Source organism: Chelonia mydas, chromosome 1, assembly GCF_015237465.2.
Source record: "Chelonia mydas isolate rCheMyd1 chromosome 1, rCheMyd1.pri.v2, whole genome shotgun sequence".
In the NCBI taxonomy this organism is placed as follows: domain Eukaryota; kingdom Metazoa; phylum Chordata; order Testudines; family Cheloniidae; genus Chelonia; species Chelonia mydas.
The window spans coordinates 154701866-154717277 of NC_057849.1; the positions used below are offsets into that span (position 1 = coordinate 154701866).

The window sequence follows — 15412 nt, forward strand, 5'->3', positions numbered from 1 at the left end:
TACCTGCTCCAGACCAGTGGCTGGATTGACATAGCAGAAATGTATTGACACGTTTACCCACACACAAATTAATAGAGGTTAAGGACTGCAAGACCAGCCAAGGTTTGTAACAGAATTGTATTCCACATTAGAAGTATATATATTTTATAAACATCAAAACAAAATGCAGCATCCCATTGATTTTTTCCCTATGATTAAATGCTGCTCATTTTCTTTTGCAGATTAAGTACTATATGTAAGAAATACCCAATTTCACCAGGGACCATCAGTATAATCTGCACACTTTTCACATGAGTAATAAAACCCCATAAAGCAGAAAGACATTTGGATTGAGACAAAAATCTCCTCTCATCTCCATTGTGATGTTTTTATTTTAATACTAATGTCACACAAAACCTACTTCAAGCAACATTCAGGGTCTGCCAGAAACTAACCCAAACCAATATATTGAGAAAGAAGGCTGGAAATTATTCTAATCTCCTGTGTCTTGTGTGAATAGCCCAGCTGAAGTCAAGGGAACAATAGGCCTGATCCAAAGTCCATTTAATTCAATAGGAGATTTTTCAGTGACTTCAGTAGGCTTTAGATCATGCCTTATTTGCATTAATAATCTTTTAAGAAGTAAAGTTCGGATCTGACCTATTGTCCCAGCTCTAGATTTTGCAGGGGTTTCCTAACAGTAGGTAATTTAACAGACGACAGGCCGGATCCTGCATGCCTTGCACACTTAAAACTCCCACTGACTTCAGTAGGATTTTGAGTATGCCAGGAATGCAGTACTGGGCACTTCCATTGTCCTGCAACACCCTAAAAACTATTAAATGGGGGATGGACCAGAGCTCTGACTTTATGGCTTGTTTCAGTTTAAGTTAGAGGGTTAATCTAACCTTTTTGTGGGTGTATGTGTTTCCTTTTATTAAGTGTAGGTTTTTAAAAAATTCCCACTTTATATTAAAAGGTGCATTTATAAACTGTTTACAAAAAGGGTTAATAAAGGCTTCTTAGATACCTTAATAAGTGGTTAATCAATTGTTTTGGTATCAAGAAAAGAAATAGGTTGCTTAGAGCCATCTCTATCACCTTCTAGTAAAGCCATTTGTAAGTTTTTTGGGGGAAGGATGAGGATGTATGTCCATGATCTGTGGTTGAAAGGCTTTTTTCAGATTTTTTTTTTTTAAATGTGTAGTCTTCATCTGATGTACATTGTTACCTGCCCTTCATAAGGGAAGGCTGGTGGAGTTAATCGATTTGTAATTATGCTGTGCTGCTAGGTGGTTATTGTAAGTTTAATTATTGCCAGGACAGCTTTGAATCTGTGGTTTCAATGTCACATTAAAGACATAATAAAATACTGATGTGTCTAAGACCAACTATAACACACTACTCATGTCTATAACGTCTATTATAATAATTAACCCTTTATTAACTATTTATAAATGTATTCCTAGTATGAAGTGTGACTAACAAAATCTCTCTCTCTCTCATGGACACATACCAGAGTTGCAATCATAAAACCTCTGCTGTCCTTGAAAATATTTTTATGAACTTATAATTACATATCCAGCAAAGTAATGACTTTGGAGGAAATGCAACTGTATCACATAAAAAGCTTATCTGCTTTTTAAAGTGAGGATTTCTGATCTAATAGAGCATGATTGTAATGGATTTCCAGAACTGTCTATCTGCCTTTGAAAAAACAAGTTGGCATATAGGACTTGTACTGCATTGCACAGGAAAAATCCTTCTGAAAGTGTTTTGAAAAAGCAGTTACTGTACATACCTGAAAGCTACTTTTTGGAAGTTCAATGTCCATGCCATTTTAATTAACAATTAACAAAAACAAAGAACACATATCATAGACTAACTACCTGCTAAGTCTTTCACTCCTCAAAACGGTTTTTGCACTGCAAAAATCACAGTCTCCCTCTCCCACCCAAAAACATTAAGAACTAGTAAACCATTTTTTCTGCATTTGTGTAAACAAAACAAAACGGCCAAAAAATTGTCCCAGACAAAAATCTTGGGTTACTAGTTTGACATGGTATTTTCCAGCTACGTTACAGATTCCTGAAAATATGACTGACGTTGAACTAAATAATGCTAATATAATTAAAGCAATGTGAATACTTTAAGTTTAAAGACAAGGCATGCTTTTTCCATTCAGAGAAACTGTTCATGTAAAAATCCATCATCCATGAAGCATGTTCTGATTTTTAATTTTTCTTTGCTTTGATAGATTGGTTGCTTCACAATATCCCTTAAAAGACAACTATCCAAGAAAAGCTAAATTTACAGTGTTCACATTTTAAAGATTGTCAGTTTTATAGAACAAATGTTGCTAAAACAGTGGAAGATTGATGGATCATTTCTGTTACTATCTGAAAACATGGGTATCTACTAACATTAGGTAAATATTTTGACAGTAGACTACAAGGTTAGTAAGTTTGTAAAAAGGCGCGCTCTCACACACAGTCAAAAAAAAAAAAAAAAGAAGAAAGTGATATTTCAGTAGATCCTACAGAACTACAGAGCAGAACAACATTTGTATTTCCACGTTGCACAGGTAACCAAATGACATGGTTAGGGTGACCTTTTAACAGCATACTTGCGCCATCTTTCATTCTACTTCGTACTGGATGATTAAGTAAAATTATTTAATAATGTGAAAAATAAAATTCTTGAAAGAGTTTAGCAAGCCTAGAAAATCAAATTTGGGTTTGGTAAAGTCAACCTAGCTATTCAATCTACAATGAAACAACAACAAAGTACAGTCAAGTCCTAAATGTTTCCAAGAGTACTCTTCAGCTATACATTTAACAATTCAGAAGTAATACCTGTTTAGGTTTTACTTTGTTCATTTGAATACTACAGTTAAACTTGCATTCTCATTGATTTTTCTTGGCTAGCTTTGCTTTTTGGGGGAGATGATTACAGTCTGAATACATTCCATTTACTATGGAAGAGGGGAGAATTGTTTAGAAATAGAAATGTTTCACTACGTAGAACTTCAGGCATTTAACATCTTAGATTTTCAGGAGGGAATGAAGGTTACTTATATTTCCAACATGCTTTCCAAATTATATTTTGCCTAGTCAACTTTAAACCCAGCTGAATTTTTCATGAATGTTTTGTCTGAATGATCATCAAAAATAAAAGACGACCAAAAATACAACAATAGAGTACCTATAAATCACACAGTTATGGCTGGAGGGGTGACTTTCACCTTGCATAGACTGAATAATTATTCATTAATTGCTCCCAAGCAGGTTTGGTACCAAAAATTGAATCATTAGTAACTTAAATTAACTTAATTACAATCAAGTGCATCTGTTTTAATTTTGCACAATTTCCATGATTTCTTTTTAAATGTTGCAGTTTTAGTTATTAGATGTCAGTCCTTGAAAAAATTTGGGCCCCATAGTTTGTTAAACAGTACCTCTGATTACTAAAACTGAAGTAATTTTACAAATATAGTTTACTTTTCACTATACTGTTTACTTTTTGCAGTTCTCTTGAGACTGACATTAAAAATGGATTACTCCATTTTCTTTTGTTACTAGTAACTTTCCAGTCAATTTCACTTTCCAGGTACTTATGCACTAGCTAAATGCTGCAAACACCAGCAAGAACGCTTACTTATTCTATTGAATACAAATATATATATTTCCACTAGAACTAAGGAAAAAATCCAAGGAAACACTTTTAATTGGTGTAATGATTTGTACAAGCTTGCTTTCGTAAAATCAAAAGGGACATCATCAACTTGAAATCTAGTTATTTTCAACTGAGTTAAAAGTTTCAGGTACTACACCTGCCTGAGTCCCCCTGCCAATATATATATATTTTAAAATCACATTTTCCTATTTTTTGAGGACTCAATTCTGCCAGCCTTACTTGTATTAAGCAGTACATTATTCTACTCACGTACGTAAGTATTTGCAGCACCGTGGCTTCAACTGCTACTAAACATGAACACAGTTGGCTGAATCTAGCCCTACAAATATTTTTCCTCTCACCTTCTGTTGTATGAAAAACATACACAATACAATAGGAAAAAATGGCTCTTCCATGGAAACACTGAAAACAAAGTGCTGGCAGAAGCAAACGGTAAACAAATTGAAAAGATAGAGAAAAGTATATTTGCTTCCAATCTCTGTCAGTTATATTCATCTTAGGTGTTGCTTGTAACAATAGTAGGCAAAATGTTTTCAGACAGGAGTTTGATTTTTAAAGTTGACTGTGTCCTTTTAATTTTGGGGTCAAATTGGACTTGTCAGTATGCCTTAAATCAATTACATTATACCAGTTTTCATAATTAAATCTTTCATTATACACTCTTAGTATTTTCTTTAAACTGCTCAGTACATAGGGAAAGGGTATTACAGGCAAAAACAGAGAAGTTGGATTAAAACAAATACTTTAAAAAATTTAATAATTCTAACCATAATAATACCTCATTACTGCAGTTGAGTCAACAGGCCCAATTTATCACAGGCATAAGTGGGTGCTATAGTAGCGAAGTCAGCTGCTTATGCTAGTGGTGAGTGTAGCCCAATGCCAGTAAAACAAGGGTTTTTTTAATGGTAACCTCTGAAAAATAAATTTGCCGTCTATGTACATGTAACAATTTTTTAGCATCTCCTGTCAAGGTCTCTGTTCATGCTGCCTATAAATTGCCCAGTAAGGCAGACTTTAAAGCCCCAATTCAACAAAGCACCTAAGCATGTGTTTAATTTCAAGTATATGGTTTAACCCCACTGAAGTCAATGGGATTTAAGCACATGCTTGGATATTTTGTGGAACAGGAATGGCTTTAAGTAGGTGCTTACAGTTAACCACATAACTAAGTGCTTTGCTCGATCAGTGCTTAAGATTTGAAGGTAGCGCCCTCCTTCTTTTCACACTGTCCTGCTACAAGACTTCTTGAGTCTTCTGTTATTTGCACTTAACAATGGGGAAAGACCAGCTTTTTCAGCATGAAGCGTCAATAACAGGTGTTCAGAAATAACAATACACAACTCAAGATCTGCAGATAAACTGAAATTAACCATTATCACAGATAAATCTATTTTCATCACTAGTTCTGAGTTTGTTAAAAGATACATAAGGATTTTTTTACAAGCCTGTTGTAAATTCTGGTAGTGATGTTTGTATTTGAAAAGATTCTTTATCGAATCCATGAATTATATTTTTTGTATGTGGAAAAAAATTTCAACTTCAGTAACATAACCCAGGTGGAAAGACTAGCCAGTCAGTTTTTCATTTTTAAAAATCAGACTGAAAAAACATGAATTATTAAATTTCTCTGTTGATTACTAGAAATTTTGTGGATAATTGTACTTACTTACCTGAATACTTATTTAGCAAATATCTTCAGATACAAGTTTAGATACAGAGTTAAATGTAATTTGAGCATTAGTTTACAGATATATAAATCAAAGTTTGACAATATCAAAATCCCATCAAACCGTGGGCCCTTCTTATGCTATTATCAAATATATTATACCACTATGGGATAGCAGAGAACCATGGAACACTAGCATTAGGCATGTTTATTAAATTTGGTCAAATTTTCAGAACCTTCCAAATAGGAATACTAAACATTTATTTTCCCCTTCTGGAAATTTTTTTCTCATGCTCAATACAGTTGTCATTCCAATTCCTACTGAATTTATAAAAATATTTTTTTTATCCAATAATCCCGCCAAGGTAAAAATAGGAGTTTTTATAGCAAATGATAAACAAGCTCACTGACTATGAGAGAAATTAAACTTATTTAAACTGTCATACATTCGCTACTGAATCACACATCTCTATTGTGTGTGTGTGTGTGTGTGTGTGTGTGTGTGTGTGTGTGTGTGTGTGTGTTGTTGCCCACCTCAGACTGGCAGTTTTTAAGGTGCAGAAGCATCTTTCAAATGTGTGTCTAACTTAATGATCAAGTGACACATGCTCTGAATTTACATCGTTAGCCAACCAAGAGTTGTGTTAAACAATAGGTCTAATTGAAACGGCATAATTCTTTAGAAATTGTAGCACTTTCAATATAATGAGAGAAAAAAAAGGGATATTTATGTGGATCATTATATTATTAGATGCAATTTTTTGAAAAAAAAAAACAAAAACAAAAACAAAAACCTAACCTCTCTTCAAAATTCAAAAACACATCTGAAAGAAGTTGCTGCACCTGCAAAGACACTCTTTAAGCTTACTATGAAATACAAAAAAGTGCACCCTTCTATATCTACATATAAAACATATTAGAAATAAAACTTGTGTAAAATGTTTGCTGTGCAAACTATAAAAACAGTCAGTCAGTCCATTCATTTTCCTAAATATTTTGTCACACTCTTGCTTCCTACTGCAAAGAATCACTGTTATCCAAAACAAGCCCACTGATGTTTGTTGTTGAGAGGTCTGCTCCATCATCTTCACCACTATCCACAGATTCATCCTCACTTTGTCCTGCCATCATAACTTGCTGAACAGCCAAAGTAGCACCATCAGACGACAGAGACTGGAGACTGTCTACATTCATGTTGACCGGAGCTGTAATTGTTACAACAGCTCCTGCAGAGATGAAAACGTGTAAACTGAATTAGTAAACAATTAGTAAACTGAAAACAATGATCAAATCAGAATTTAGATTTAACATTACACAAGAGAATTTGTATTTTTTTAAATAGGATACCTTGGAAATTACGTACAACAAACAACTATGTTATTTAGGTTGCAAAGTCAAGCACTCAAAAGTTAGGAAATGTCAGAATTGAGATTGCAAGACACTGTTTGGTCCCTCTGTGTGCATGCATGAATCAGTCTTTAATTACATGATCACAAACTAAATATTTCCCACTGTACCCCTACCTCATTCAGTGCACAGGCTGGAAGGTGCTCAGGGAGTGAATCAGGGTTACTTAAATGGATGAGACTGCTGCCTTATTTAGCTCCCATTGATGTCAACAATTAATTGAAGTGTTGTTGTAGCCGTGTTGCTCCCAGGATATTAGAGAGTCCAATAAAAGATATTACCTCACCCACCCTGTCAACAGTTACTGGCAGCTTTCCTATTGACTTCAGTGAGAGTCAGATCAGGTCCTTGATGCAGACGTTGCAAGGTGAGTAGGGACCTGAGGCAGGGGAGTACAGGAAGGGAAAGGCTGGTCCTGTGATTAAGGCAGTTGGATGCCATCCAGGAGGGATAACTGGGTCTATTCCTCCCTCTGCCACAAAAGTTCCTACATGATACTAGCCAAGTCATTTAAACCAAAAGTTCAACAGGTGGTCACTAATTATATATTCCTCATTTTCTCAGTGCCCAGATGTGAGACTCTTGGGACCTGTTTTGCAGCACTGAGCACACAACACTACAAGAGAATTCAACGGGAGCTGTAGTACCTTGGGCAGTAAGGCAGTGTGGTCTGCAGGAATGAGAACAGCGTGGAGAGTCAGGAGGCCCCATGTAACAAGTCTGGCTCTTCCACTCTGGGAAAAATAATACATGATCATGTAACTAAAAACTATATCATAATACATATGCACCAGGGCGAAGAATTAAGGTTGTGTGGGCAACTTTAATTCTGACATTTCCTAACTGCTGAGTGTTTGACTTTGAGAAACCTAAACAACATTCTTGAAACACATTTTTTCTATATATAATATATTATATACCAAAAAATCCAAGTATTTAGCTAAAATTCTGAGAGAGAAATTTCTGTTAATTTTTTCCAGACTATCAACACAGTGATTTAGCTACATCAGGAAATGCCCCAAAACATAACAACAACAAAAGCCACTTTATTTCTATGTAATAAAGACATTTAAATAAGGAATTCATTTTACTATACATGTTCCAGCCAATTTTCCTTACCATCTGACATTGTAAGTTCATTAGATTGCTGCTGAGCAACTCCTGATGCAATGGAATCAGGCCAGAACCTCTGAACTGGTCTGTTTTGAGCTGTTTTTTTCTTTGTTTTTGGAGTTTCAGAACAGCTGGAATCCAGCATTGGCTGAAGAATTCGTCTTCTAGCATTGATAAACCTAAACATGACCAACAAAAACACAACACAGCTTATGACCAAAAAATTGTGAATGCATGCGCGTTCACGCACACACAGAGACGGTCTCAACCAATGTTTTATGCAAAAAATAAAAATTAAATAGAAATTCATATTAAAGATGAAAAATGCTATTTCTCAGCACCTTGATTTCACACTCCATGTTAGGGATGCACAAGAACCACTGAACCACAACACCTGCTCCTGGAGCACTGAAGTCCTTTGATATTGCAAATCTAACTAAGGAAGCAGCTCTCTACTTCTCCCTGGCTGGCAGGCCCGCTTTCCTCCCTCCCCTACTGCCAGCTGGTACAGTTCTTCTTCTAGCCAGGTGCATTCCAAAGTCCACCCACCCAATATAAGCTGTGAATCGTTGCAGCATGGCCCAGATAATGAATAGTCCTCTAATTAGGGTCCCCCCAGACATGGCTCCTACTTGAGTCATTTGCTCAGGTTCCCTGCTCACCTGGCTCTTCTCTGTTTATCTCTGGTTTGTCCCTAGCTCCTGCCTGACATCCTTTGATGGTCCCACTAAATCTCTCATTCCTGGCTCTTGCTCCAGTCAATCCACTCTCTTGTCAACAGTCTCTGCCAAACAGATTCTCCACCTTCTTCCCAATTCCCTGTAACTCTCTGCTCTCCTCCCATTTACTTCAGGCCCCTCCAATTGCTGCACAGGAACCATCCTTCCGTCTCTTTCTGCTCCTAAACATAAATTCAAAAGTCTGACAAGCCATCAGTAATTAATTTCACTGTAGTTAGGTAAGGAAGGATTTTCTTATGGCAAAGCACAGGACTTTGAATGAGGAGACCAGAGCTCTATGCCAGATATGACAAAGACTTCTGTTCTGTTGGGCGGGTCATTGAAGCTCGCTAAGCCTTAATTCCGTTATCAGCAAAATAAGCATAATACTACTTCCATATCTCTCAGGGTGTTAGGAGGTGAAAATCCTTAGTGCCTGTAGAGTGTTTTGAGCTCCTTAGGTGCTTTAAGTTTGCAGAGTACTGTATGTGGAAGACCACCCATTGTTTCCAGGAAAGTTTAGTGTAGAACTGTAGATTTAACTCTAGATGTTCATGATTTTTTCAGTTTAAGTTAGACTCCTAATTTTATTTCTATGTATTGAACACATGTGGATGGCACTCACATACACAGAGTGTACCTCCATACCTACACTCCAATAATGGACATTAAACCAAAGTTTTGGATCTTACCAATTGTTAACCTGCAGTAGTGTAAGATTTGTCTGGGCTGCAATCTGCTTTTTCTCATCTTCTGTTGGATATGGATGCTAAGGACAAAAAAAAGACAAAAAAAACTTTGTATGTAAACTTTTTGCTTTTTTCTTTCCTTAAAAGAAAATGAAACTTTATTACAATTGATTAAAAATTGCTAGAATAAAAAAAACCTGTTTCATCAACAAAATACATTTTAAAACAAACTTTTACTGATACAGTCACCCTTAACAAGTAAAACTTTACTAAACAAAAACTGATTTTATCCTTATAAAGTGTATATGCCACCATTTAATTGCCCATGTCAAATTCAGGAAAAAAATGCTTCTCACAGCTGCCAGAGTCCTTGTTAGACAGTGTGATCCTTCACCAGCACAGCATGTGGTAAGATTTGATTAGTTACACTGTCTGACAGTTATGTCACATGAGAGTGCTGATGAGCCTTTTGTGGTTAAACAACACCCTCCCTCCCCCCGAATTAAAAATGACAAGGAAACTGTATGTAACATAAGAAATACACGTGTGATTTTCATGCATAATTTATCTGTTGTAACATCAGTTAGCTAAAACAGAAGATACTCCATTAATTTATAGTGCTCTATTTATTACAAATAGAACCTATCTTCCCCTTCCAGCGCACGTATGCGTGCACAGGGAGGACGCTGTAGAATAACACAGAGCCGATGGCACACAGCAGTTGTTGGAAGGTTTGGTGAAAATTCAATTCTCCATCCACATATAATTTATACATGATTGCTCCTGAGTGAGCCATGCACTGGAGGAGTACCTGGCACTAAATCCTGAGCACACTGAAATAAAGAATAACAACGTCTAGAAAATTTAATAAAATCTTGCAGTTCAAATGTTAAATATATTCAAAATTAGGGCCTTATCCAATTCATATTAGAGTCAATGGAAAACTCTAACAGATTTCAGTGGAAGCTGGATTGGGCCCTTAATGCATAAAAAGTAAGGCCAAAAAGTTTTATCTTCCTCAGGAAGCAAATCCAAATAGACCACACAGAAAGTCTTCTCTGAATACTTATGTCTGCTGATCATGTTTAGTCCTTACCCCTATGTGCTGAAAGAGCCAAGATCTCATCACATTAGTAGCGTGCTTTGGAAGAACCCCTCTCTTATTTTTTGACGAGCCATCATCTTGATGCAAGATACTTAGATCTTGGTTTAACTGTAACTGAAGCTGCACAAATAATTTAAGAAAAATGTAGAAAGTTATAGTTACTTTAATGAATAAAGATATTGCACAAAAATTGTTTTTATCATTATGTGAAAAAATGACTATATTTACAGAAGCAATGAAATACGTTAGCTCTATAATCTGTGTCAAAAAAGGGAACTTTATTTACCTGCAGTGGTAGTGGTGGAAGTTCTCTTGCAGTATTATCCTAAAGAGATCCATACTCTGGGTTACATATTATCAGGTTTCTGACGTTTTAGCATTTTCTAGAACCTCTTTCAAGAATTGCTGTAGTTGCCAGAAGGCTGTATTCACTGCATCACAGCTATCAAGTGCCCATTTATTTTCACTTACAATAAAATTCATTCCAGTGCAGGGGGCCAGGCATAATATCCTCCTTATCCTGTAAACACCATATTGAGAATCTGATTCTCTACTGACTTGCAATTTGTGTATCCATTTACACATGGTGCACAGAGTGTAACATGCTATGCTTATTTGGTAGCGTTTCACACTTACTTTACACAGGCGTGACTACACAAGATGCAAGGCTGTGAAGAATCAGGCCCTATGGGCTTAACATGGAGCTTAAATAGTGTAAGACACCTTGTGTGGGTCTTCTGCACTGAGGTGAATTTAACTCTAAGGCCCTTACTTCCCCAGCCTAAACAAATACACCAAAACTCTCAAAGCACAATAGGTCTGTGCATGTGCCTCAATCCATATCATCATCAAAGACGACAATAATGACCGGTATAAAAAGCAGCTCTCACTACTTAACATTCCCCCCGCCTCCAGCCTCTGGAAACTACAAAGCTGAACCGGTGAGAGGCGTACACACCAGCTCCTTAAAGAAAGCCATATATATAAAACAGATACAAAGAATATATGTATGACAACTAACTTTGTAAAATGAACAGCTATCACCAGCTCCACTTTTAAGAGAAAAATCGGCTAAACTCTGTCCTTGAAGTAGGTACGCAGTTTCTTGGGAACTGCATGTATGCACGTTCAAGTTGAGTTTGGCCTGATGAATTTAGATTATTGCAACAATAAGTTCAAAAGAGCATGAGAACAGAGTAAATTAAATGACAAAGTTTAACTGATTGTAGTGGAAATTCAGCAGCTCCTTTAGAAAGTATATAACTGTATGCAAAGCCACTCTACAGGGAGAATCTATTACTTAAATTTACATGCTTAAAATACCAATTAATGAGGTTTTCCTCATATATCTCTAGCTATATGTGTGCATACATTTTTAAAAACTACACTAAAGCAAAATTAAGTTTTAAAGTTTAACTGCACAAAAATCAGGAGATTCTGAATTAGAGTTTCCACACAAATTCTAACTCTACCCAGTCAGTAATCAATGCTGCATGCACTTGATTTATATTTATGCTGTACCTTTTCTACAGCTTCAGAGGCACATATTTAATGTTTTGTTTTACCAACTCTGATACAGAGGCTGTATTTGTTTTACAAGACCATGAGGTTGTATTATATTCTCCATGTCCCCTCAGCTACAGAGCATAACCAAGTGGCATCAGCTGTTTTAGAAAGGGCTGACTGGCTTCACATGTAAATGTTTTTGGTCTCCCAAACCTGGCAGGCCACTGCATGATTAAAAGGAGCACAGCATACAGACTTGAAACGAGACAGTCCTCTCAGTCAGCTGGAATCCTCTGAAACTGAAGTCAGCAGGATTTGAAAAGTCTGCACTTGGGAACAGAGATCATGAAACAGATTTCAAAGCCTGGTGGCCAGGTCTCCCCACAACCCCCAAGACATCTGAAGAAAAAAAAAAAAAAAAGAAGTTGTACTGTATTGTATCTATACTGTATGATCATTTAATGGAAGACCCTAATGTAATGCCTACAAGGGGAAGAGTTCAGGCTACTATAGGGTCCTTAACACTGAGTAGCTTCATTCTTAATTGTTGTATTATTAAAAGCTAGACCTTAATGATTTTTAACACAGATGTATGAAACCTTCATGAGGTATCAATCTTTCCCTCTTTTGTCTCCTTTTTTCACTCTCAATTGATGTATCTAGATGTTCCCACATTGAAAAAATCTGCATCTATGAACATTTGGAGAGATGCTCTTCAGTGTTTATCCAAACCTAGTAGGAAACAGCATAGAGCTCACATATCATTTCAAACAGCTGTGTTACAACTTTATTATTTCTAAACCAAGTTTCTTCAAACAAGACAGAACACTGGTTCATCACCAAGCACTGTGTATATGCTGAGTGTGAATCTATTTTAAAAAGGATGTTCTTGAGCTAAGTGTAAAGTATCATATGAAAAAAAAAATTCTTCGAGCCCCCAAACACATTCAGAATTGACAACACACACAGCCAAATTTTTTAAATTCACAGCAATCGGCTTCTTTGCAGAGGCTCACCATTGTATTTTTCAACTCCCACAAGATGATTTCTTCCCCATTCCCTCAGAAAGTTATGGAACACTAGAAATAGGAATTTAGGAAGTTCTATTTCATGCCCAAGGGTCACAGTGGAATACAGGGTCACAGTCAACCCACAGATGGACTTGGGAGTTCCAACTAAAGTCAAAGGAAGCTATGGACATATATGTGCATAAATTGAGGTTATTTCCCATTGGATGCCACACTTTTCCCATTCAAAGTGGCAACAGTTTTCCCTCCCAACAATCCAGACCAATTTTACAGGTCATGGGTATGGATGCAATTCTTATTAACTCAGAGGTATATGTATCTGAGGGCAGAATTTGGCCATGTATGTGCTATTACAAAGGATAAGTGAATTTTAAATATACTCTTTCATGAAAGAAAATCAGTAATTGTTAATGGGCTTTATATTGTGCAGATGAATCTTCCTGTTCAAATGTTTAACAAATTAATCCACTCTAGGGGCTTCTTATTCCTGGATGATCTGATTTACCACTTTCTGATACATAGACCACTATCTTGATGTTCTGATTTGAGACTGTCAACCTGTTATCAAATATTTTCCCTTCCTGAAATGCAGATTTCATTGGACTGTCCTATTCTAAACTGTAAAGGGCTTCCCAGCAAAAGAAGGCTGACCTTTCTCTTTCTTGAGTTTGATGTAATGCACACTATTTGGCTGTCACCCATTTAATTCAAAACAGTACTCTGAAAGTTTGTGTAGTGAGAAACACCTCTTAACAAGTGTAAAATCTGAAATATATAAAAATAAAGTTTTAAATTGCAAGAAGTCTGCCAGCACCAGTAAAATGACACTTCTGACACCAGCAGTATGACATCATAACATAGTCGTATAAATCCATCCTGCCATAATCCTAGTTCAGTTACAAAGAGTTTAAAAAGGCTTAATGTTTACTCAGTAAAATATTTTTCTTCTATACAAATACTTCTCTGCTATCACCAAGAAGAAAGAAATTGATAGTTGATGTCATGATGCTCTGTCCTGTCAAGGGAGATTTTTGCAAATCTTTGAGATTCTATGCCATATTACAAATGTGGGGATCTTTGCAACAATGCTTAACTTTTTTTTTCTGGAATTAAGGTAATTAATTCTACATTCATTAATTTTTATTTGTGTAATGCTCAGTCTGGCACTTTAATCATACTGAATATATTACTACTAATTAAAAAAAAATAGGTTTTTTTACTCCAAGAAACTATTCCATGAAGACCATGAAACAAACCTGTGAATTCTGGATCCTAATTGTCCCAGGTGACAGTGCTTGTGTCACTACTTGACCTTGTGGAGTGACCACAGTGACTGGCTGATACACTGTACCCCCTTTAAAAACAAAATACAAAATGATGATTATAAAGTAGATAAAAAGTGAATATTTGAAAAACATGCATTTCAACACTAAGATCACTATTGATTTAGTTGGGGATTGGTCCTGCTTTAACCAAGTGGTTGGACTAGATGACCTCCTGAGGGCCCTTCCAACCCTGATATTCTATGATTCAATGAAGTGAACATCTTGGTGGGAGTTACTTTACTGAGGGACAAATAATCATTCTATTTAATTATTTTAATATAATTACTGCTGACAAATAGAAATGCATTTTTTAGATAACTGATATTAACTATATTTTATTACAACTTCTCTAACACATTAAGATGCACTCTTTGATATTAAAGTTTCATTTATAGAAAACTGCAACACGTTTGACTCAATTTCCATCCATTTTAGATATGCCAGATCAGATGCCCATAGTGACCTTAGTGACAAGACATTTCAAGTGTATTTCATCTTGACTGCCAGCCCAACACAATGGTGCAGTTTGGAGTTGTCAGGATTTCACTGTCTTCCAGATCCTGTTACAAATCTACATAATGCAACGAAAGACTTTAAAGCGGAGGTGGGCAAACTACAGCCAGCAGGCCACATCCGGCCCATGGGAACCTCCTGCCTGGCCCCAGAGCTCCTGGCCTGGGAGGCTAGTCCCCAGCCCCTCCCCCGCTGTTTTCCCTCCCCCGCAGCCTCAGTGCACCGCGCCACTGCCACAATGCTCTGGGTGGCCCGGCAGCGCAGTTGCAGAGCCGCGGCCTGACCTGGTGTTCTGGGAGGTGCGGTTGTAGCGCCGCCAGCCACTGGTGCTCCAGGCAGCGTGGTAAGGGGGCAGGGAGTGGGGGTGGGGGGTTGGATAGAGGGCAGGGGAGTTGGGAGGGCAGGGGTGTGGACAGGGATCGGGGAGGTCAGAGGGTGGGGAGCAGGGGGGCTGGATAGGGCAGGCGTCCCGGGGGACAAGTCAGGAATGAGATGGGGGGTTGGAAGGGGTGGCGGATGGGGTAGGAGTCCCGGGGAGCCATGATGGGGCGAGAAGCGGTGGGGTCAGATAGGAGGCAGGGGCCAGGCCACGCGTGGCTGTTTGGGGAGACACAGCCTCCCTTAACCAGCCCTCCATACAATTTTGGAAACCCGATGTGGCCC

General features: G+C 37.3%; 1 protein-coding gene across 40 annotated transcripts in view; it reads right to left on the bottom strand.

Annotated features, from left to right (window-relative positions):
• Positions 1-2191: 2191 nt before the first annotated feature.
• Positions 2192-15412, bottom strand: part of PKNOX1 (PBX/knotted 1 homeobox 1) — a 65099-nt gene continuing 51878 nt past the window's right edge. For 18 of the 40 annotated variants that reach the window (XM_037903298.2, XM_037903248.2, XM_037903224.2 and 15 more), the window contains 8 exons: positions 14168-14265; positions 11399-11521; positions 10664-10702; positions 10369-10497; positions 9276-9352; positions 7871-8043; positions 7399-7485; positions 2192-6570 (listed from right to left, as the gene is read on the bottom strand). In XM_037903298.2, the coding sequence (XP_037759226.1) occupies positions 6359-6570; positions 7399-7485; positions 7871-8043; positions 9276-9352; positions 10369-10497; positions 10664-10702; positions 11399-11521; positions 14168-14265 (938 nt within the window). In that variant the 3' untranslated portion in view covers positions 2192-6358. The remainder of the gene's footprint in view (positions 6571-7398; positions 7486-7870; positions 8044-9275; positions 9353-10368; positions 10498-10663; positions 10703-11398; positions 11522-14167; positions 14266-15412) is intronic. The other 22 variants (XM_043538150.1, XM_043538149.1, XM_043538148.1 and 19 more) reach the window with 5 other exon arrangements.